The sequence below is a fragment of the Rhinichthys klamathensis genome, unplaced genomic scaffold, assembly GCF_029890125.1.
Source record: "Rhinichthys klamathensis goyatoka isolate OS25496 unplaced genomic scaffold, OSU_Roscu_1.1 h1tg000001l_1, whole genome shotgun sequence".
Lineage (NCBI taxonomy): Eukaryota > Metazoa > Chordata > Actinopteri > Cypriniformes > Leuciscidae > Rhinichthys > Rhinichthys klamathensis.
This window is the reverse complement of record NW_026606555.1, coordinates 5,111,710-5,133,830: the sequence shown is the minus strand read 5'-3', so window position 1 is coordinate 5,133,830 and position 22,121 is coordinate 5,111,710. Positions and strand designations below refer to the sequence as shown.

The following is a 22,121-nucleotide window of genomic DNA, read 5'->3' as shown; positions in this document are numbered from 1 at the left end:
CGTGGCCAGTGGGAATATCACTCATGGGCCACGCCCCCTCCCCTAGCGAAATGGGCCTGCCACCACGGCTGGAAAAAATCCTAGAGGAAACACTGACACTTTTAATTTTTGAGTTAAAGGGGCATTATGCAGAAATCCCGTTTTTGTCAAACAGCGACCCCTAGAGTTACTGTGGAGTACTTGAATTTAACGTTACTGTCGTAAATACCACTCACAGTATACAATAGTACATTGTGTTTAATTTGTCGTTTAATGAGATATAATATATGTTGTTAGTGGTGAGAATTTTCACGTGATTAAATACATAGATCCGACAATTTTAATGGTCCAGAGGCAGAACTTTTGCAAAGTGTGTCAGAGGTTCTGGGTTCTAATCGGTACTAGTAGTATAGTTTATTTTCCTCATCAAAACCGATTGTTTATTAGTGGTTGTATTTCAAGCAGGGACATGTTTTTTGTGCATTAGATTTTGTGATTTCACCATAACAAAATATAGAGAGTCTCTCAGTCCCCGCAACGGATTCAGGCGCGCGTCACAACAGAACACTGTAACTTATCTGCACCACTGATCGCAGAGGCAACGAGCACTTTGGTCACTTGATTTAAAAAATAACACATTTCAGATCGCCTCTTATTTAACAAACGAACGAAATGAATGCTCTACTAGAGTTACCTGGAGATGTTTTATTTGTTTGTAATGGTACATCCGTGCCGCGAGAAGTTTCAATGGGGACATAACACACCTGCAAATTATGCCTATGCTCGTGCCCGACTCCTCGCTCGGTCAGTCTGCCGTTTCCTCTTTCTCTGTTCCTCCGACAATGCTTTCCTAGCTTTCTGCATCTTATATGCCGGCTCAGCCATGACGATAGTGTGACAAACTCCATCCATCTATACCTTGTTCCTGTGTGTATGTGTGAGTTGCCGTAAAGGAATATGTTACATCGCGAGAGCTGATATCACGCGATACTTCCTGACGCGGCCCGCCGCACCGAAGTTGCAAGTGAGATTTTTGCGCTCACAGGCACCAGGGGGGGTCGAGACGCCCACCATTCAACCCGAAAGAAGTTATATAACCATTTCAATAACTCTGAAGCTGTTCAGTTAAGCTAAAAAAGCTGCATAGTGTCCCTTTAAAAGATTCAAGGAGAAAATCAACAGAGTCAGCAGATATGCTTGGTTTTAAAGATATAGCCTTCATAAATAGCACACTAATGTTCTCATTTAAGCATCTCTTCTTGACAGACACAGATCTAGCTTCAATGGCAGGAGAGCTCAGTATATCAAAGAAAATACAGAAATGATCAGACAGTGCTACATCTTTGATAACAATCATGAGATGTTTAGACCCTTACTGATAAGTAAATCTAGAGTGTGTCCACGATTATGTGTGGGTTTATGTACATGCTGAGTCAGATCAAAAGTTTTGAAAACAGTTTTGATTTCTTTTGCCATATTGGTTTCTGCATTATCTAAGTGAATGTTAAAATCTCCAGCAATGGCAAAACAGTCAAACTCAGAGGAAATTGTTGATAACAGTTCTGTAAAGTCCTCAGCAAAGGCTGGAGAGTATTTTGGAGGCCTGTAAATAATGATAAGTAAAATACATGGAGCACCTTTTAACACAATACCCAGATATTCGAAAGACGGGTAATTCCCAAATGATATTTGCTTACATTGATAGACATCTTTAAAAAGAGCAGCTAAGCCCCCGCCTCTCTTTCCCGCTCTGCAAACTCTTATAAAAGTAAAGTTAGGAGGGGCTGTTTCATTGAGGACTGTTGCACTGCAGCTGTCTTCTAGCCAAGTTTCATTTAGAAACATAAAGTCCAGGTTGTATGTGGTTATTAAGTCGTTGACTAGAAGTGATTTATTTTTAAGTGAGCGGATGTTTAAAAGTGCTAACTTAACAGTCTTACTTTTTGTCCCCACAGCGATCTTAGTTTGCCGTGTGATAGGCATCAGATTAGATGGGTTTGCTGTATGGCTTTTGAAGGCCTTAGATTTTCTATCATGTAATTGAACAGCAATAGAGAAAGATACAGGCACACTGGGTTCCCGCTTGTTTTGTAAACATTTAAGAAAGTTACTGTTATCATAGTGGGGACCCGACATATATCACTGAGAGTTGGTATCAGTTGTTTTTGGTGCACCGCGAGCCGCTGGAGGATGGTGTGGGCCCTGGCGCTGTGGCAGAGGCCGAAGAGCTCTCACATGAGAAGGGGAGGAAGAGGGGCTGGGCCCGCAGGCTTTGGTGGTTGTGGGGCCTGCCGTTTTTTGGTTGACATCTGGGGGCTTGCAGCAAAAGAGTGGGATAGTTTGGTTCCAGCATACACCAGTTGTTCCATTTTCTCTGAGAAGCACAGAAGTGGAGTTGCTGGAGAGAGGGATAACGTGTCTGGTGAGAGGGGCTGTTGCTCTGGTGTTATCGGAGGCTGTAATATGCTGTCCTGTATTCCCTGGCTGTTTTCCAGAAAGTCGTCCTTGGGTGCTGAATCTTCTAGCAGTTCTAGTATGTCACAGTCTGTCTGTGGTGAGCTCTGTGGGCAGGGCTCAGCTGAGATTGTGTCCGTGAGCAGAGGTTGTTGTGGCTGAGTGGTGTTATCATTGTCCTTGTGTGATGTGTCGGCCGCATGTCCATTCAGGTGCATAAGTGAAGTCCTGTGGTCATTCATACTGTGTCCAGGTGTGTGTGTGCCATTCAGGTTGAGTGGATTGGCACACACTGCAGAAGGATGATGGAGGGTGAAATAGATATTGTCCTTTAGCACTCTTGAGCCAAGTTTGTTTGGGTGGAGCCCATCCTGTTGAAACAGTTGCCTCTGACTCCAGAAAAGATTGAAGTTGTCAATGAAGTTCACTCCTTTTATATTGCAGGTTTTTTGCAGCCATGTGTTAAGCCCAAGCAACCGTGAAAACCTGTTTGTTCCTCCTGCTGGGAGTGGTCCACTGATGAATGTCTGAACTTTCAGTCTTTTAAGTGTTTCAAAAAGTTCCTTGAAATCCTTCTTAAGGAGTTCTGACTGCTCTTTCTGAATATCAATCTTCCCCACATGAACAATGAGTCGATTTGCAGTCTTATGTTTCATCAGAATGTTCTGAAGTTCCTTGTTTACATCAGAAGTCGTTGCTTGTGGAAGGCAGCATGTAGTTGTGTCCCTGCTAATAATGTTTCTGATTATCGAGTCACCCACTATCAGAGTCCTGGGCTCGGCTGCGCTCTGAGCTGAGTGCCGCTGTCTGCTCGACCTTGAGCGCCAGTTAGCATTAGTGTTAGCTACTGGCTTATTCATTCTGTGTTCGATCACATTCATCACATTCAGGGATTCCTCATTCATTAATACTTCAAATCTGTTCTTAAGATGTATAGGCGGTGGTAGGAGACCAGTGTTTGCAATCCTTGTCAGAGCCGTATCTGGGGTAGAGGATGCTACTGCGGCAATATGTGATGCTCGTGACAATCTGATGTCTCGAGTGCCTTTGGGTCTCGCTCCCTGTTTGTGCCATCGATTTGTAAGTCGATCGGCTTGTTTCTCTACACTCAGTATAGCCTGTCGAGGAGCACTAGATTCATGGGACTCACCGGCTGTATGCTGAGGGCGTCCATGACGAAGCTCTGTTGTGTGTTCCGTCTGGTTTGGTGGTCCCACAAGTAACTTTGTTTCAAGAACTGCAATCCTTTGTAAAAGTCTCTGGCAGTTAGTGCAGCAAGTAGATTCCAGAAGAGGCATTTTCTCTTGTCCTTATGAATGTAGGCAGTTGTGTTTTCTCTTCCCCTGAATGTAAGCTTTCAGTGGGAGGCTGGTCGGAGAAAAGAATTCTGCTTTTTTCTAGTAATCAAGCGTTTGAGCACTGTGCTGATTTGCTGAAGTTAAAATTAGGTGATAAAAGGAAATAAAATATAAACGATAGAGCAATAAAAAATATAAAAGCGATAGAGCAAAGCGCGGAGCAGTAAGCAAGAGCGTCCGAACAGTAGCTGAGCGGGAAGTAGCTCTGTATTGATCTGTCCACCTAAAACACATTTTTGGTAAAAAAACAAAAAAACAAACAAAAAGGCCGTTAAAATCGATTCCCTATTTTCGTTTTCGATTCTTGTGTTGGTTGGTCCGATCGATTGTGCAATCGATTTTCGAACGTAAAGTGACAGCCCTAATGATTGCGCGTCCATGTTCTTCGAATGGGTGGAGTCAGGGCCAGCGTTGGAGGTTGGAGTTGTGCATTTTCAAAATCTGCCAGCCGTTTTGCAAATCCCATACCCTACCTTTAAGTTAGGAGTGTTTAATCTACAAGGGGGAAGAGGGTGCCAAAATGTTCATAAACGACCCTGGTTATACATGTTAAATCTAGTAGTTTTATATAATCTTAGTATCGTTTTGTTTTAAATAAAAATCGAACGTTTTTTTTTTGTATTTCAGCTTCTGTTATTTAGATTCAGATACTATTTACAGTTTAAATCTCTCTAAAGGCCCGTTCACACAAAGGACGATAACGAATATAAAAGATTAGCAGAGTTCACACCTCATCTATAACGATAACGGCACAGAGGATATCATTGCAATCACTTTCAGAACTCATTTTGGCTGATAGCCGATACATTTATTTTCTCTTTGTTTGAAAACAACTCCAAGTCTCTCCCGTGCAAGAATTAATAATTATTTTTCATTTCCATTAGTATTAAGCAAAAACGATTTATTTTTCATTCTGGTTTCAGAGTTCTGAGGTCTCCTTACCAAAAGGTTATGCGATACGTAAGGGATAATGTACATCCAGCTGGTTGTTATCTCAGAATAAACCCCGACAGGGTGATCAGGATCGGGTCTTTCATCAGCCTGAAGGAGTTTATTCTGATATAACAACCGGCTGGATGTAGATTATCCCGCTTATTACACAGCTACTTGCCACATAAGTAAATAATTAGACAACGAATATTGATCTGAGTCGAAATATTTTATTAGCTCTTTTAAATCAAAGCTTCCGCGGAGAGAGCAGTTGCAGCGCGGCAAGTACAAACTAGACGGACATTTAAGAGATACGGTGTACAGTCAAACCACTTATTACACAGTATTTCACCACATAAATCATTATGGGGATAAGAGTTATTGATTTGAGATGAAACTGTTTTAAAATCGTACCTGTTTGTTGTCTTATAATCCAACAGTTTACAAAACAATAGTCGCAAAATGTCATCAGCTGCGTTTGTATGAAACAAGAGAGAGCGAGTCCATGATACTGGATGGCATAATTAAATAACTGTACACAAAATATTGATTTGACTGAGATTTAATAATTTATATCTTCCAACAAACTTCCACAAAGAAAACCGTTCTTAGCAAGCGTATAGCGCTGCTGACTTCAGTGACCTGCATGAGCCTGTGTTTCTGTTTCTTGTTATCTGGGAATAACTTACCACTGGATGGTGCTATCAGAATCAAGTATACCACAGAGCTGTGTAATAAAGATAAATACATTTTATAAATAAAGTTCTGTTTATAATAAGAGTACATTTAAAATCTCTGAAAATAACAATAATAAAGTCAGTCACGTTTCCCCACCCCCCAGACAGATGCAGTATTTTTTGGGGGGGATTTAACATTTGTAGATCTAGACAGCAGCCATATCAGCCCACTGAAGCTAAGCAGGGTTGAGCCTGAATGGGAGACTTCTGGGAAAACCAGGTTACTACTGGAAGAGGTGTTAGTGAGGCCAGTAGGGGGCGCTGCTTACCCTGCGGTCTGTGTGGGCCCTAACATGTCCCCTAACGGGGACACTATACTGTCAAAGAGCACCGTCCTTCGGATGAGACGTTAAACCGAGGTCCTGACTCTCTGTGTTCATTAAAAATCCCAGGATGTCCTTTGGAAAAAGAGTAGCCCTTGCACATTGAGTCTGAAATTTTCGTATGCGTTTTTTCATATTCGTGATTCGGTGGCTCTGAATTGTCAAAACACCATTCAAAATGCTTGCTACGGATGCGATAAATGCAGAAAATCGAACCCGATCCGGTTTTTTTTTATGAAGGACGAAAGTCTCGGAGGCAGTGTGCAAGTGTGATTTACATAACGTGAGGACGTATTTATTTTTTAACGTGCGAAAATTTCGGACACGAATTTCGGACTCAGTGTGCAAGGGCCTTAACCCCGGCATCCTGGCCAAATCTTCCCATTGGCCTCTGTCCATCATGGCCTCCTAATAATCCCCATATTCTGATTGGCTTCATCACTGTCTCCTCTCCACCAATAAGCTGGTGTGTGTTGGGCGTTCTGGCCCAATATGGCTGCCGTCGCATCATCCAGGTGGTGCTGCATATTGTTGGTGGTTGTGGAGATTCCCCCTTTCATGTGTAAAGCGCTTTGAGTGCAGATAGATAAATTTCATTTTATTAGCATAAAAACAGCACCCCCACTAAATAAATAGAACATTGTACCGGGCGGGCACTAGGACCCTGAGGACCTTCTGCTGCTGCACGCGCTAGAGAGTGGCTGTTGATGGGTATCACACAGCGGACGAGTCCTTCTGTTCGGGCGTACACAAATTCAAGGCATCAATAAAAAAAAACCTAATATAAAACCCATACATGCAAAAGTTCACTTCAAGAATCTTATCGCTAACACTCCTTGCACACGTGAGTTATTGCAGACGCATATCTGTTATCATATCGGCAAGGCATATCAACATCATTTTTTTCATATCGGTCAATGCCGATTGTTATATCTTATATTGTTATATTATATATACATCAATTCCGATGTTGTGCCGATAATATCGTGCATCTCTAATTATATTCAACTGCTATTTATTTTCAGATATAATAATTACACTCAAATAATATCTGAAATGTTTGTATGCAACTCAGTTGCGCATAAGGTAGTTTTCATAAACACTTGTCTTTAGAGGTCAATCGATAGTGGATTTTACCAATAACTAGGTTGGAAAATAAAATAGCTACAATCGGCTGATAGCTGATAGTGAAATAAAATTTTTTTCCGGCTGATACATCGTGAATCCCTAAAAAATAATCCTGTTTCGTCAAGTCGTGATGTATAAATTTTGCTTTACGCTTATTAGTATTTCTGTGTGTTTTTATAAGATTCGCCATAAAATTTATTTTAAAAAATGTGAATGCAACACAAAAAGGACACTATTTAAGCTGGCGCAACAAAATCCTGAGCCACTTCCAAATGTGGTTTTAAATCATCAAACACACATCCGATATGTGGACATCTAACCTTCATCTAAACAATACAGTTCTGCTCATGTTTACTACCCCCTGCACAATATACATGATATCAAAGATTAGAAAACCTCATTAACTGAGTCTTGATTTTGTCTCTGCAGACAGGAGTTTATGATGAGGCGCTGAGCAGCTTCTTTAGAAATGTTGACCAAAGGTAGGCTCTCTCTCTTCTGTTGCTCTCTCTTCTACTCTGTTCACGACCTTCTGTTTGTCCACATGTCATCCTCTCTGCTGATCCTCTTGAGTTATTGTGGGATCTCATGTGTGTGTGTGGTGTTTCTGTAGGAGAGCGAGTGGAGCAGACGCTACAGGGGGCAGGATCACTGCTCTAAAGGCCAGGGTGAGCACCATGTTAGGTGATGTATTGGGATTGGAGCATGGAGACAGGACTGTGGTATCTGACTGCTATGCTGTGTGTGTGTTCAGTCGAAAAGAAATTAAGGTTTTTGAGGAAAACATTCCAGGATTTTTCTCCAAAATCAAATTCAATGCAGCTTCAAAGGGCTCTACACGATCCCAGCCGAGGAATAAGAGTATTATCTAGCGAAACAATCGGTCATTTTCTATTTAAAAAAACAAAACAAAAAACTTTTTAACCACAAAAGCTCATCTTGCACGTCCACGACTTCATGTATTACGTAATCACGTTGAAAGGTCACGTCACGTGTCACGTACTGTAGGTGGAAAACTTCAAAATCGTCCGACATCGTTGTTTTACCTTTTATTTACTTATTTATTTTGTAAATGGTGTTTGACTTTGTCTTTGCACGTTTGTTTTGTTAACACTAGGTCTGTACTTCCGCCTACGTCACGCTTGACCTTTCAACGTGATTACGTAACATGTGGTGCAACACAGCTAGTGCAAGACGAGCATTTGTGGTTAAAAAGTATATAAATGTTTGTTTTTTTTTTGAAAATGACCGATGGTTTGGCTAGATAAGACCCTTATTCCTCGGCTGGGATCGTGTAGAGTATTTGAAGCTGCACTGAAACTGCAATTTGGACCTTCAACCCGTTGAAGTCCACTATATGGAGAAAAATCCTGGAATGTTTTCCTCAAAAACCTTAATTTCTTTTCGACTGAAGAAGGAAAGACATGAACATCTTGGATGACGTGGGGTTGAGTAAATTATCGGTCAATTTTAATTCTGAAGTGAACTAATCCTTTACATGTGTACATGGACCAACAATTGAAAAAATTTGTGTGTGTGTGTGTGTGTGTGTGTCTGTCTGCAGGCCGTATTAGTGGACATGGAGGAGGGAGTCCTAGGAGAGATTCTGCAAGGACCGCTGCGTTCTCTCTTCAACAGCACACAACTCATAAGTGATGTCTCTGGTTCAGGCAACAACTGGTGAGGGTCTGTCTCAGCAGGGACTCTGTCACACTGTCTACATGCTTCTAAAACGGACACAGTGCTTACTAGGGCTGGACAGTACGGTGTTATATACTCTGCAAAGAGAGAAATGTGTCAACAGATTCTGCTAAGCAGTAAATTAAACTAAGTAAATTAAGAGCACAGGTACCTGTCAAAACCTGCTGTAAATTATTGTCTGCCTGTCAATGACCGCTTACTTTCCGTCCCAAGGCCTCTGTAATTCAGACACATGCTACACGTACTATGGCATACACACATTGCTCAGAATGTATGGCATTACATCCTCTCCAACCCCATGGCTAAAGCCCAAAGTAATACTTTGTTTTTTGCGCTAATGCTAGGGTATGTACACTTTACACGCACAGCCTGATTTCTCCAACCAGCTTGCACAAGGTGGCAGCACTAGCCCAGGCCATTATTTCACAGTCAAAAAAGAAATGTAAGACAGAAAAACAACAAGTGATGGAGTTACGCATGTAATCCTGGTTTCCTGAGTAGGGAACGAGACACTGGGTCAGTAGCTGGCGCTATGTACCACCCTCCAGGGGCCGGTTGCAAAAATCTCTAAGACTAGTCTTACAAGTCTTGCTGAAGTATCCACTATCCTCTCCCTATGGAGGATCCCTTTCCCACTCTACAGATAAAGCGTTGTGAATTCCGGCTCGCGTACCCCGAAGTGATAAAATAAAACAAATTCTGTATCAAAATTTATAGGCAAGAAAAGTAGTTTGTTTAGGCTGGGTTGTATGAATTACAAACATGCGCGCATATTTTAAAAAGCACATAACTATAGAATTCTGAATGAGCATGTGAACGCCGTCAGCGTTAATCACAGGTTCGCGTTTAAAGTCTGATCATTTCGACGGAGGTGAATCAATCAAAGTTAACTTTAGCTGGAAGTAACATTATTCAAGAACCGCTATAACGCCAAAACAATCTGTTACCTTAAATTATATGTTTATCTCTGTAAAGCTGCTTTGAAACAATCCATTGTTAAAAGCGCTATATAAATGAAGATGACTTGACTTGACAAGTTAGACATCACATTTTTTTCTTTAAGACTATTCATAGCTTTTTAAAATGTTACATAAAAACATAATTAGCCTAATTTGATACCGAACTGTAGTGTATGCTAGTGTTACTAGTAACTGCTAGTGGGTCATCATACTAGAATTTAAGACAATGTCTTAACGTAATGGCTGTGTTTATGCAACCGGCCCCAGGTGTGACGATTTTCCATATAGAATCACACCAATTCATTGGCTGATGGTTGAAGTGCTGGACATGCACCTCAGATTTTGCTGAGGAGTATTTGTAGCAGTAATGGAGTATGGCAGAGCTAACCAGTGTCTCGTTCCCTACTCATGGAACCAGGGTTACATATGTAACCAAACGTTCCCTTTCATAGGTTCATTTGATGCTACATCAGTAGCTAATGCTGTGGGAACACTATACCACACATAATTCCTGGAATTTGCAAAGTTGGAAACTTTCCATGGGATTAATGGAAATTAACTGGTGACCCAAAGTATGAGAAAAGCATTCTCTCTGGTGAAGAGATCAACAGAGCTTTCACTTTTCTTACTGCCATGTCTCACCACCTGGGTCTTATGAAGGCAAAGTTCGCGGCAGTCTGGTGAAACCCCGTACCAAGCCAGGCCTTTGGGAAGAGGATGGGATATGGCAGTCGTGCTATCACATATATGATAGGGGTGGCAATCTTTTGTAATCTCGCGATTCGATTCAAAATCGATTCTCAATTTTTTAATCAAGTTTCAAATCGAGTTGTCTTGCGCTGGAGGCGGTCCTATGCAAACGACTGGTACGTCACTTTGTACCGTGACGTCACTAAGTTCAAAGGATCTAGAACGAGCTGTATTTAGAGCTTGATTAAATAAATGGTTCGTTTATAATGGGGAGGACGTCTTAAGCTATGAAACTTGCAGGAGGTTTTAATGGTACAAAGACCACTTAAATACCAAAAGATCAAGGCAAATTTGGTTTCTCATGTCATGACCCCTTTAAGCAATAAACTTAATGCGTAATTGAAATAATTAAGTTATGTGAACTTAATTTAAACAAATTTTACGTCATTTTACCAGCATGGGCCGTCACGGCTATACCGCACCACCTTACAGCACAGTAGGGCTATTGCAAACAGAAACAAGTCTACTTCTACATTAGAAGTTTCATGTCGGCACATTATTTGAATGGACTTTTCTTTTCTGATGAGCATGAGTGAAGCGTTCGCATGGACCGCGAGCAGAATATTGAGTGCAGCGATAACGGCTAGAGCGAGAGTGAAACCTGAGCGCTGAACACTGAGGGACGGCCGGGGCAGCATATATTTTCGGCTCATATTTTCAGCCGTTTTTCTTTTGACCGAAAATAGAAAATGCCATTTTCGTCCGATAATATCTGGCTGTCAAAATTTCGGTGCATTCTATTCACAACATACAAGGATTGAGAAACTGGTGGCCATCCGGGGCAAACCTTAGCCTGTTTGAGCCTGACACAGAGCCATTCTCGACAAGGCAATGACATCGAAGATGAAGACGAGTCAGATGTCGAGGAAGCAGAGATGGAGGATGTTGATGAGGTCCAGGAAGAAGCCATTGAGACCTGAATAGATTGAGAGGAAAAATGCAGAAACCAGAAGCTTGAGAGAATATTTTTTCATTTTACAAAGTTCTACTCAAAAATAAATACAAGTCAAAAATCAATCTCGCAGCGAAGTTCTTGTTTGTTCTTGTGTGATGATAAACATCTTTTATTGAAACCAAGCATCCTAAATTACTAATTTTATCCTTGTTCCTCTTTATTATTTAATTGTTGGTTATGTAAAACAAAACCTTGCAGATTGACCTTCAATCTGCTTGTCACAGATCACCGGAGATGGATTTTATAACCAGGTTGAAACTGGGCCTATGTTACTATTCTTCATGTGTCGACACACCCATGTGCTTTTATACTTCAGAAGCTCCTGACAGCCTCCAGGCATGTTACTGAACAGTCACACTTTATGGGATTTGACTGTTTAAGTGGTTCTTCATGTACCAGTGCTCAAGGTCGATTGCTCGTCATCTTCTTAGACAGGTATTTAGAAACTTTTGATTTTGATTGAAATGACACCAGTCGTAACCTGAGGCCAAAGATGAGTCAAACCGTGTCAGACCTTGTCATGTTGCCTCACATTTGTAGTGTTAAAACATTTCAGTTCACAAATATCATCATATAGGTGTATTATTGATGCAAAAGCTGTTCTGAAATGTAAGTAACGTTGTTATACCAGACCCCCCCCCCCCCCACACACACACACACACACACACAAAAAATAATAATCTAAAAGTTTGGGGTCAGTAAAGTAAAAAAATGAATACTTGTATTTAGCAAGTAAGCATTGAACTAATCAAACATAATACATTCTATTTTAAATAAATGCTGGTTTTTTTTTACTTTCTATTCATCATTGTTATTGAGTACCAAATCAGCATATTAGAATGCTTTTTGAAGCACCATGTGACACTGAAGACTGGAGTAATGGCTGATGAAAATTCAGATTTTTGCTTTGTCATTAAGGGATATTTAGAGTGTAGATTTATGTGAAAAAATAGCATTTTATGGTAAAGCTGGAACATCACAAATGTGGGTGAGAAAACAAAGGGCTCTGAATCTTTTAGTTTAGTTCAGTTCCTCTAACTGGATTGGACAAGCAGTAGAGCTTATTTTCTTTAACCTGTTCTTTTTCGTTGCTTGACTTGTTTAGTTATGCATTGTTGTTTTGACTGCTAGATCAGTGATTGACCGTGTGATTGGTCTATGACCCTTAGGGCAGTCGGGCACCACACATACGGCTTGACCTACAGAGAGCAGATTGTGGATCAGGTCCGTAAGGCTGCAGAACACTGTGACTGTCTTCAGTGCTTCTTCCTCATTCATTCCATGGGAGGAGGTGAGCTTCTGATGTCTGTCATGTTACCAGTGTTCAGATTTGGTGGTTGAGAAACATGGGGTGATATAAGCGTACATTTGTGTGTTTAGGCACTGGTTCGGGGTTAGGCACATTTGTGTTGAAGCTTCTAGAAGAGGAGTTCCCAGAGGTGTGCCGGATAGTGACCTCGGTTTACCCGACGGCAGAGGATGATGTCATCACCTCTCCCTACAACAGTGTCCTAGCCATGAAAGAGCTCACAGAACATGCAGACTGTGTCTTGCCGGTCGATAACCAGGTATGACTCCGTAAAAATGTAAAGGGTATTAGAACTGAAAATTTTGTCATCTGTTACCTACTCCCATGTTTTTCCCATTTGTTTTTCTTTGTTTTGTGGAGCAGATGTTAGGCAGAATGTTCACACTGCACTTTTAAATACAATGAAATGGGCAAGCTCCAAACAATAAATAAACACCATAAAGAACCTCAGAAGTTTCTATCTAAACCACATTATAGTTTGTAATTACGTCCTTCCCTCTTCCAGCTCTCAACATTTGACAACAATAATGTTAAACAACACTAGCCACTAGGGGTGTAACGATACCCTCGTTTCACGATTCGATACATATCACGATACTGAACTCACAATATGATATTATCACGATACTCCAAGACATATGGTAAAAAGTTAACACAAAATTTTCTAAGGGCCCTTTCACACCTACCTTGTCTGGTCCGGATATTCTGACTTTTCAGTTTGATCCAAATCAAAATTACAGTTGTGAAACCTCCGCCGGACCACGATCTGGACCAAACAGACGAAATTTGGTCAGACGAAAAAAGGTAGTCTCGGTCCGGATCAAACTGAACAAAGGTTTGATTCGTTTCTAGTGTGAAAGCATTTTCTGTATGGTTCGGACTTTCAGACCATTTACAGGACGTTCCGGTGGTTCTCGCAGGATTGCTTGCAGTCTTCTCCTCCTTTCCTGCCGGCGACGAGAAAATGTTCGCACAACGAGGACGTTCATTTGGCGAATTTGAACTATCCTCGAGTATAGTTTGTGCTATAGGTAGTAATGCCGTAATAATAACAGTATAGTGGCAATGATATGCGTCTGTTCATTCATTCTTGTCAGAGTTACCCGCCGAATTGACAACACGCTGACGTCAGACGCAGGTCCGTTTACAAACCAATGTCAAGATGCAGCCCACATAGATGATGACGACAGGACACAAGTATGTCATGTAAAGTTCTTTAGTGCGATGTAAAACCAAACCAAAACTTACCGAATGTATAAAATGTATCAAAATATGAACTCTGGTTCGGACCTTGGTGCAGACTTTCAGGTGTGAAAACGCCCTAAAATGCTAAATTTAGTATTACATTGGGTGTAAATGAATAGACTTGGACTTGGTGCTGGAAAGCCAAAGCACAGAACAATAGAGACACCAGAATAAACATTTTCAAGATTCTGAAGCTGAAAATACAGAACTTTTTTTAGACGAAAATTTTTTAACTCTTTGTCACAACTCTTTGTCACAACTTTGTCAGTGACACAACTTTGTCACTGACTAGATATATTTAAAATTATATTTTTTACTGTTAACATCAGACATTTGGCACTAACACGACCCACAAATATTCCCCCATTGCATTATTATATCAACATTATATATTATTTTAATGTAGTACTGATACTAAAACTCTGTAAATTATTTTACACAGTCATTTTTATTTTGAGTGAACAATACAAAATACACAGATTGTCATTATCCAGGATACATATTGTTGCTTATTGGGACACGATATATTGTTACACCCTTACTGGCCACATGTCTCAACCATTTGCATTTTGCAACACACAATTTGAATATGTTGATGTGCCAATGACACTGAATGGAAAGTTTTTCAGTAAATAATGACTTAAATAACGGTCTATACACAAAGCTATTGTATCGTGTCATCAGGAAACTTGGAATAGAGCTTATAAGTCACATGTACTAGTATTATTGTGGTTTATTGTCCTGTTTGAGACAGAAAAAGCACAGCCCTGATTACTGCAGCTTTTGCTGTGTGGAAAAGAGCTGTATTGATGTTCTTCACAATTTTTCCTTTTGTAGAAAAACGCATGGGAACTCATACAGTTTTTGAATGGCATGAGCGTGAACAGATCATACCAATTTGAATTATTATTCTCTACTATTATTCTAGTCTCTGGTGGACATTGTTGGTAAGATACAGCACATGTCCAACACTGGCAAACCAAGCTGTACTATCAAGAAGGACTGTACCATCATCTCTGGACAAGGAGGGGTGGTGAAGGTCGAAAAACCTTTTGATGCCATGAACAACATTGTGGCCAATCTACTTCTTAATATCACCAGGTACTAAATCATGTGCAAAAAAAGGGAAATTTTTGCTTGTGCTTTATGCAGTAGTGAAACCTCCATTAGGAATTAAAAGAGAAGTACATAATAAGAGGAATGATCTTCACACCAAAAATAACCTTTTAAAGAGGAATCATGGGAATTATTGAGATTAATAGATTGGATGCATTTCACGCCTGACTTTATAGATTCAATATTTTAATCTCGATTAATCACACACTTATCTTGAAATTAAGCATACAGCATTTATCTTGTTTAACACATTTATTTAGTCATTATTTGCTATATCCAGCAAAGTACACCAAAGGAAAATTGTGGTGTATTTCCAAAAAGGCCATTTTCCAAAAGGAGACCAAATAACCAAATTATAGTCTTTATAATTTATAAATTTGTTCACACCAAAGCACCCATGAAACAAAACCATTACAGATTTTCTTACATCAATAGTGCATCAATGGTATGTTTGTGCATCAATAAAACAGACTTGTGTGCTTACTGTATGACTCCTGTACATCACTGCAATCTCTTTACTTTGATTGCAATCCTGTAATCTTCATCAAAACTTTACTAGCTAGAAGCTGATTTTATGTAAATTTAAAAGTAGTTATAAAAATAAAGTTTATAGAAAGTAATGGAACTGGTAATCTGTTATCTTTGATTCTTTTTATCTTTCTGTCTAGAGATTTGATCACCCGTTTAATTCGATTCGATTTCTTCTCTTGCAGTTCAGCACGTTTTGAGGGCTCTCTTAACATGGATCTGAATGAGATCGCCATGAACCTGGTACCATTCCCGCGTTTACACTACCTCGTGCCCAGTCTAACTCCTCTCTACACACTTGCAGATGTCAATGTACCACCACGCAGGTACGATAATGCATTGAATATATATATTTTTTAATTTAGCACGTTTAAACATGAATATGTCTATGAAAGATTGTATAACTATAGAGTGTACAAAGAGAATCACAATGGTGAAAACCCTTTTCATTAACAACTTTTGGATTTCAAATAAAAATAATGCATAAATGTTGTGTTTGTGGTATACAGCAGATCAGATCGCAGATCTGTTGCGCACTGCAAACACCATATTCTCCTGCACTGCAAACGGAGTATGTGTGGACCTGGCGTAAGTCTTTAAAGGTGCAATAGGTGATTCTCTAGAGACATTTTCTGTTATGCTGGTTGAAAGTCTCCTCATATCCTGATAGATGTGTTTTTAAAATATAATAAATCTGTGGAAGACTTCCACAGATATATTATAAATCTATATCTAAATCTATATTGTCCGTGGAAGACTTAGGACCGTAAAATGTTCGTTCAATCATTGCATTTGTTCCGAATGAAATAATAACGTGTTCCCTGTCAGTCAACGTAGCTCAATGCTAGCAAGCTAAAGTTAGCATTTCCTAGAACACCTATTGCACCTTTAATGTTAATCAAACAACAAAGCTTTAACAAAGATTAATCTATATTTAATTTGTGCCCGCCACTTTAGAGCTGAACTCTGCAGGACTGAAGTTGAAAAATCCTGCCACAGAAGCTTTAGTGTCTCATTTCATCATCAAGTGAATACGTGAATGCTGTGCTGTGTTTTGTAGGCTGGATCAGATGTTCTCAGATGCATTCAGCAAGGATCATCAGCTGATCAGAGCTGACCCCAAACACAACCTGTATCTGGCCTGTGCTCTTATGCTGCGTGGAGACGTTCAGATGTCAGATCTGCGTCGAAATATTGAGCGGTTCGTCTGTCCCATAATTCCATTTTGTTTAGCCTTCTTCTGTCTATTTTTTTCCATCCATATCTTTTGTATTCTCACTTCAAAACCTAATAATCTGCCTCGCTGTTGACTGTCCACATGCAGCTGGTTTCTAAGGCAGCATCCTAACCTCTTCATAGGCGCTCGCACATGTTCCTCATGCGAACTGATTCCTATAAAACCTGTGTGCATTACATCCATTATTATTATTTTTGACAGAGAGAGAATAAAATAATAAAAAGAAAGTCTTCGATTTCTTTTGGGTTACCAAAATGAAGGGAAAACAAATAGTTAGCAAGAAACACATTAGTGCATTTTATAGGGTTAGTTCACACAAAAATGAAATAAACCAATGAAATCAATAAATCCTCATGTTGTTCCGAATCCATAAGACTTGTTCATCTACGAAACACAAATTAAGTTGTTTTTTTTAACCCTGAGAGCTTTCTGTCCATCCATTCACCTTAAACTTTGAACCTTTAAAGACATTGTTAAAGTAATCCTGATGAATCGAGCGGTTTAATACAAGTCTTTTGAAGATACATGATAACTTTATATAATGAACAGACCTAATCTAGGCTTTTATTCGCATATAAACATTGTTCAATGAATATAAAAAATGGTAAACAAAAGCTGAATCGTGCTTGCTTGAAACACGATAACAAACGAGGTACATGCATTAAGCAAGTACGGTTGAGCTGTCGTTGACCATATTTGATGTGCTTTATCTATGTAAGTTGAAAAATATATCCACTTGTGTTTTGAAGATGAATAAAAGTCTTATGGGTTTGGAATAACATGAGGGTGAGTAAATGATGACAGAATTTTCAGTTTTGGATGAACTGTCCCTTTAATACCAGGTGTAAATGGTAATGCGTATCTCAACTGACCACTTGTGATCAAATCAATGAAGACGCATCTCAATACCATAGGTAATAGAGGGCTTGGCAACTCTGGCCCTCGAGATCCACTTTCCTTCAGAGTTTAGCTCCAACCCTGATCAAACTCACATGCCTGTAGTTTTATAGTGATCCTAAAGGCCTTCATTAGCTTGTTCAGGTGTGTTTGATTAGGGCTAAATTCGCTAAATTAGGCTAAATTAGGGGATACACCGCTCTACAGTCATTTGAAAGTGATTGCAGTACCAGTTTTGGCCACAATCTTACATACGGCTCCTTTAAAAAGAGACTGAAAATCGACAGCAATAAAGAATCCGGCTCGATCCCCCTTTCACTCCCGCGGCCGCCTCTGACTGAGTTCATAAGCGAGGACAGTAGTCACGGTACTTCTGACTCCTGAAGGTAAACGGGCTGCGGTGGATGTGGAAAGTTGAAATATTGTATTGAGTTAACTTAATCTGTATTCGATTATCACACGGGAGTGATCGCATCGATTATTTTAAAATACTCCGTCATTCATGGTCACTCCGATAAGAGGAAGACATCATACAGCCATGCAAATTATAAAATGCTTAAGTATTGATGAACAATAAGTCTAAATAAAATTAAAATCGCTATGGCTTAGTGATTATGAAAGTGCTGTGATTTGTGGATTACTGATAAGCGCGAGTCTGGAGAAACAGGTGTTTATTTATTCATTCTCAGTGTTGAGAAACGTAGCCTGCATGTGTTACGTTATTGTGTTAATAATAACTAAAGTACCTAATTATGTTACATAATAATTTTGTATGAAAACTAGCGCGTTAGTTACTTATGGATTAAAAAGTACCGTTGTATCAGTGCCGCGCGAGCTCTCAATCTCACAAACACAGACCGCGCACAGAAGGAGAAGATAGCCGAATTGTACAATTAAAATTGACGGTCTAATTTTAAATTTAGTTCTTGGTTGTTGTTTTTTTTCCTGTCAAAATGTCAGAAAGCATTTTTTTATTATCCATCCGTTCGACGGATTTTTTACTATTAACACAGCCCTATGTCAGATTCGTCTAACTTATACTTTTATTTTTTTTAGAATAAGTGATTCGTTTTGCTATTATTGGTCCTGTGACAGAACTCCTGTCTATTCATTGTCAACTGTTTTTTATAAGTTTGTTTGTATTGGCTAACGTTTATTCAGCTAATGCGTGTCCCGTTTAAAATGTGCAATGTTCAAATGCAAGACAGCACGTCACAAATAAAAGCCCTTTTTTCTTTTCATCAAGTATTATATTTGGATATTGGAATAATAAATTAAGTAGAACTTTCTTAAATGTACACATCTATTTTTGTTACTTTTTTAATTTTTAATTTTATTTTATTTTTTAATGTTTTCTAGGGTTTTCTTAATTTTAGACTAGTTGACATTATTTTGCAATGCAATATTAATCATGAATAAAATATATTGCAGTGCAGTGCAAGTAAAATGTAAGATTTGGGTCAAATTCAAAAAACTTTAGAAGTCAAAACTAGAATTATGAAGATAGGCATGTGTTTGTGTGTCTTGCATTCTCAAAAAATAATGACATAAATATGACAACTCGTCACTTTGTGTCAGAAATTAGCGGTGGATAAACTTGCCCATACGCGTCTGTGCCAGGGAAAAAAGTTAAGGTTTAGCATTTTTTTCTACGAGTTTTTCTCGTAGTTTTTCTATGATTTTTTTCTAAGTTATCTTTCGAATCTTGTTGGGCTTAAACTGTCAAATACACACAAAAAATACATAAACAGTCGGTTGTGTCTAAAGTGAAAGTAGACAGTTGGAATATAAACGGATGCGTGTCTTTATCCGTTCTGCGTGAGCTTTTAAAGTGGCAGCAACCAAATAATACACATGCTGCCGCTAGTCCTTAATTAAAACAACATAAGAGAAAATCACTCCCTGATCTTCACTGAAAAACTTCAGTAGCTTAAATAAGAATCAATGTATAATTTTTACAGTGAAGTCTGTAGCATTTTGCACAGAAAGCTGGGATCCGAGTTCTTTTGAGGTTGTGGTGTGAACAAGAAAGGGTCTGAGATCACTTCAATACAGAAGAGGATCAAAAAAGAAACCGGGTTCTCTTGTGTCCAGGTGTTGTGGAGATAACCTCTGTTGGACAGTGGCCCTCCAGGAGCAGAGTTTGACACATGTGGCCTAATAGGACATACTTCTTATTGTCATGTCGATGTACAATGTCAGATCCATTCTAATTTGTGATCACCGATTCATCCACACAGAGGAGCAAAGCTGAAGCACTAATAAATAAAAACTACTCAAAATACTCACAAAAAATAAATAAATAACTAAAGTAACTTGCAATTTTATGTTTCAAACAGAGATGGTGATAGAGAGGCAAAAGTTGCATACCACAACTTTAAGGAAATATGACTATTTATATTTCTTTATTTTCATCCACTGTCTTATCTTTGAAAGTTGCTGACCTAGATTTTGGCCAACTCGCAGCATCTTTTTTGTGGATGTTGTTGTCTACTATTTGAAAGACTTTGCATTAGGAGCACTCCTGTGACGCTTTAAAATGCTGTCTAAGTAGGAATAGAGCTATAGTATATCTCTCTTTTAATGAAGTGATCTGTATATAATCCATGATCATTTACATGCATCTCTCTATTTCGAAGTAAAGAATAATCTGTGTTCTTCTTTTTTCTTCTTTGTTAGGCTAAAGCCCACCCTGCCATTTGTCCCATGGAATCAGGAGGGATGGAAGACTAGCCTGTGTTCAGTCCCTCCTGTGTGTCACTCACATTCTCTGTTGGCCTTAGCCAACAACACGTGTGTGAAATCTACCTTTTTTGAACTACGGGAACGTTTTGTGAAACTCTACCGTAGGAAGGTGTGTCCCAAAGCACCACTGTATAGCATATCACACATGTTACATATTCATAATGGCCTTCTGTGTTTTTTTATTTATTGCACAGACACTAGTTCTCTTACGAGAGGTTCTCTCGTATTGCGTAAGCTAACTTACGCTACGGGAAAGATTCATCTTTTCTGAGAAATTGAAGCCAAAAAATTATCCTATAATTTTGTATCCATTGTCAACGCAGTTCAGCTGCAGCAGACCATGAGCGGGCTAGCTAGCAGCTCATTGGTTCGCTCACAGAGAACTGCTTAAGCCTATGAGGAGACGCGAATGAACTCTCGGCCAATGAGAGTCTGACATGCTCTCATTACGTCAGAGCCCGCCGAAACGGGCGTGGTCAGAGAGAATAACACTGGCGTCCTAGGCTGTAAACTCTGATTTTCATCTCTTCAGCGAGGCTACACGCATCTGCTGTTCCTGAGAGAAGCCGCCGTCGTCGAAAAGGCAACTCTAGCGAGCATCTGGGAGACTAAGGAAGCCGGCCGTCTTCGCCACCTTCAGCCGTCCTGCGAGCTAGCGCCATCCGACGGATTTGTATCCTTTTTACAAAAAAGCTTCCTATACTTATTTGTATCTAAAAGAGCCGAGCGTCTTTTTAAAGATGTCTCGTAAATCCTCCTGCGGTTCTTGTCGCGCTCCCCTCGAGACTGGAGACCGCCACATCATCTGCGCTCTCTGCCTCGGATTGGAGCACGCCGAGCTCGCCCTCGCCGATGGCGGCTGCGATCTCTGCGAGGACATGCCGTTGTCGACCCTACTGGCTCGACTTCAGGCCACTAAAGTTGCTTCCGCGCCACCTCTGACTTCGCCGCGGAAGAAGAAACGCCGCTCTCAGAGGCCGCCGGAACCCCAGCTAGAAGCGTTCATCCTGCCGGAGCCTGTCGCCTCCCGCTCTCCTTCTCCGCTGCTTTCCGGACATACAGTTGCCGCCGAGTGGCCGCTCTGTCGCCTCCGATGACGCCGCGGACATTAAGGAAAACTGTTCTCACGGTCCGGTTCTCACGCCTCCTCGGCCCGAGAATCCTCTGGGACCCGCGCTGGAATCGAGGAGGAATTAGTGCGCCTCCTCTCACAGGCCGTCGAACGCCTCGGGCTCGATTGGTCCCCTCCCCCCGAGCAGACCATCAACCGTATGGACGGCAGCTACTTCCGCCAGCGCTCGACTCCCGTCACTAAACGGGCCGCGCCCTTCCTGCCTGAACTGCACGCGGAACTCACGAAGTCCTGGAACGCCCCGCTCTCTGCTAGAACTCGCTCTGACTCTTCCGCCCCGCTTCGCGTTGTGGACGGAGCCGCAGAAAAGGGCTATCTTTCCATTCCCCCTGTAGAGGACCTGGTCGCCGCACATCTGTGCCCGCCCTCCACGAGATGGCGCTCATCACCTGTGCTTCCTTCTAAAGCCTGCAGAGCGACTTCAAGCTTTCACGCCCGCGCTTACTCAGCCGCCGGCCAAGCAGCCTCTGCACTTCAAGTCCATGTCCGTCCTTCAGATACTACAGGGTGACATACTTCGTGAATGGGACGAGAGCGGGAAAAAATCCCCCTTCAGTCGCGGATTTGAGGAGCGCCACGGACATTGCCCATCGCGCTACAAAATCTGCTGCTCAAGCCCTGGGGAAATGCATGGCCGC

General features: G+C 40.6%; 1 protein-coding gene across 3 annotated transcripts in view; it reads left to right on the top strand.

Annotated features, from left to right (window-relative positions):
* tube1 (tubulin, epsilon 1) overlaps window positions 1-22,121 on the top strand; it is a 47,605-nt gene that overhangs the window by 13,248 nt on the left and 12,236 nt on the right. For 2 of the 3 annotated variants that reach the window (XM_056251194.1, XM_056251118.1), the window contains exons 3-11: window positions 7,339-7,391; window positions 7,523-7,577; window positions 8,474-8,589; window positions 12,444-12,565; window positions 12,655-12,842; window positions 14,757-14,929; window positions 15,658-15,798; window positions 16,533-16,673; window positions 20,286-20,460. In XM_056251194.1, the coding sequence (XP_056107169.1) occupies window positions 7,339-7,391; window positions 7,523-7,577; window positions 8,474-8,589; window positions 12,444-12,565; window positions 12,655-12,842; window positions 14,757-14,929; window positions 15,658-15,798; window positions 16,533-16,673; window positions 20,286-20,460 (1,164 nt within the window). The remainder of the gene's footprint in view (window positions 1-7,338; window positions 7,392-7,522; window positions 7,578-8,473; window positions 8,590-12,443; window positions 12,566-12,654; window positions 12,843-14,756; window positions 14,930-15,657; window positions 15,799-16,532; window positions 16,674-20,285; window positions 20,461-22,121) is intronic. The other variant, XM_056251258.1, reaches the window with a different exon arrangement.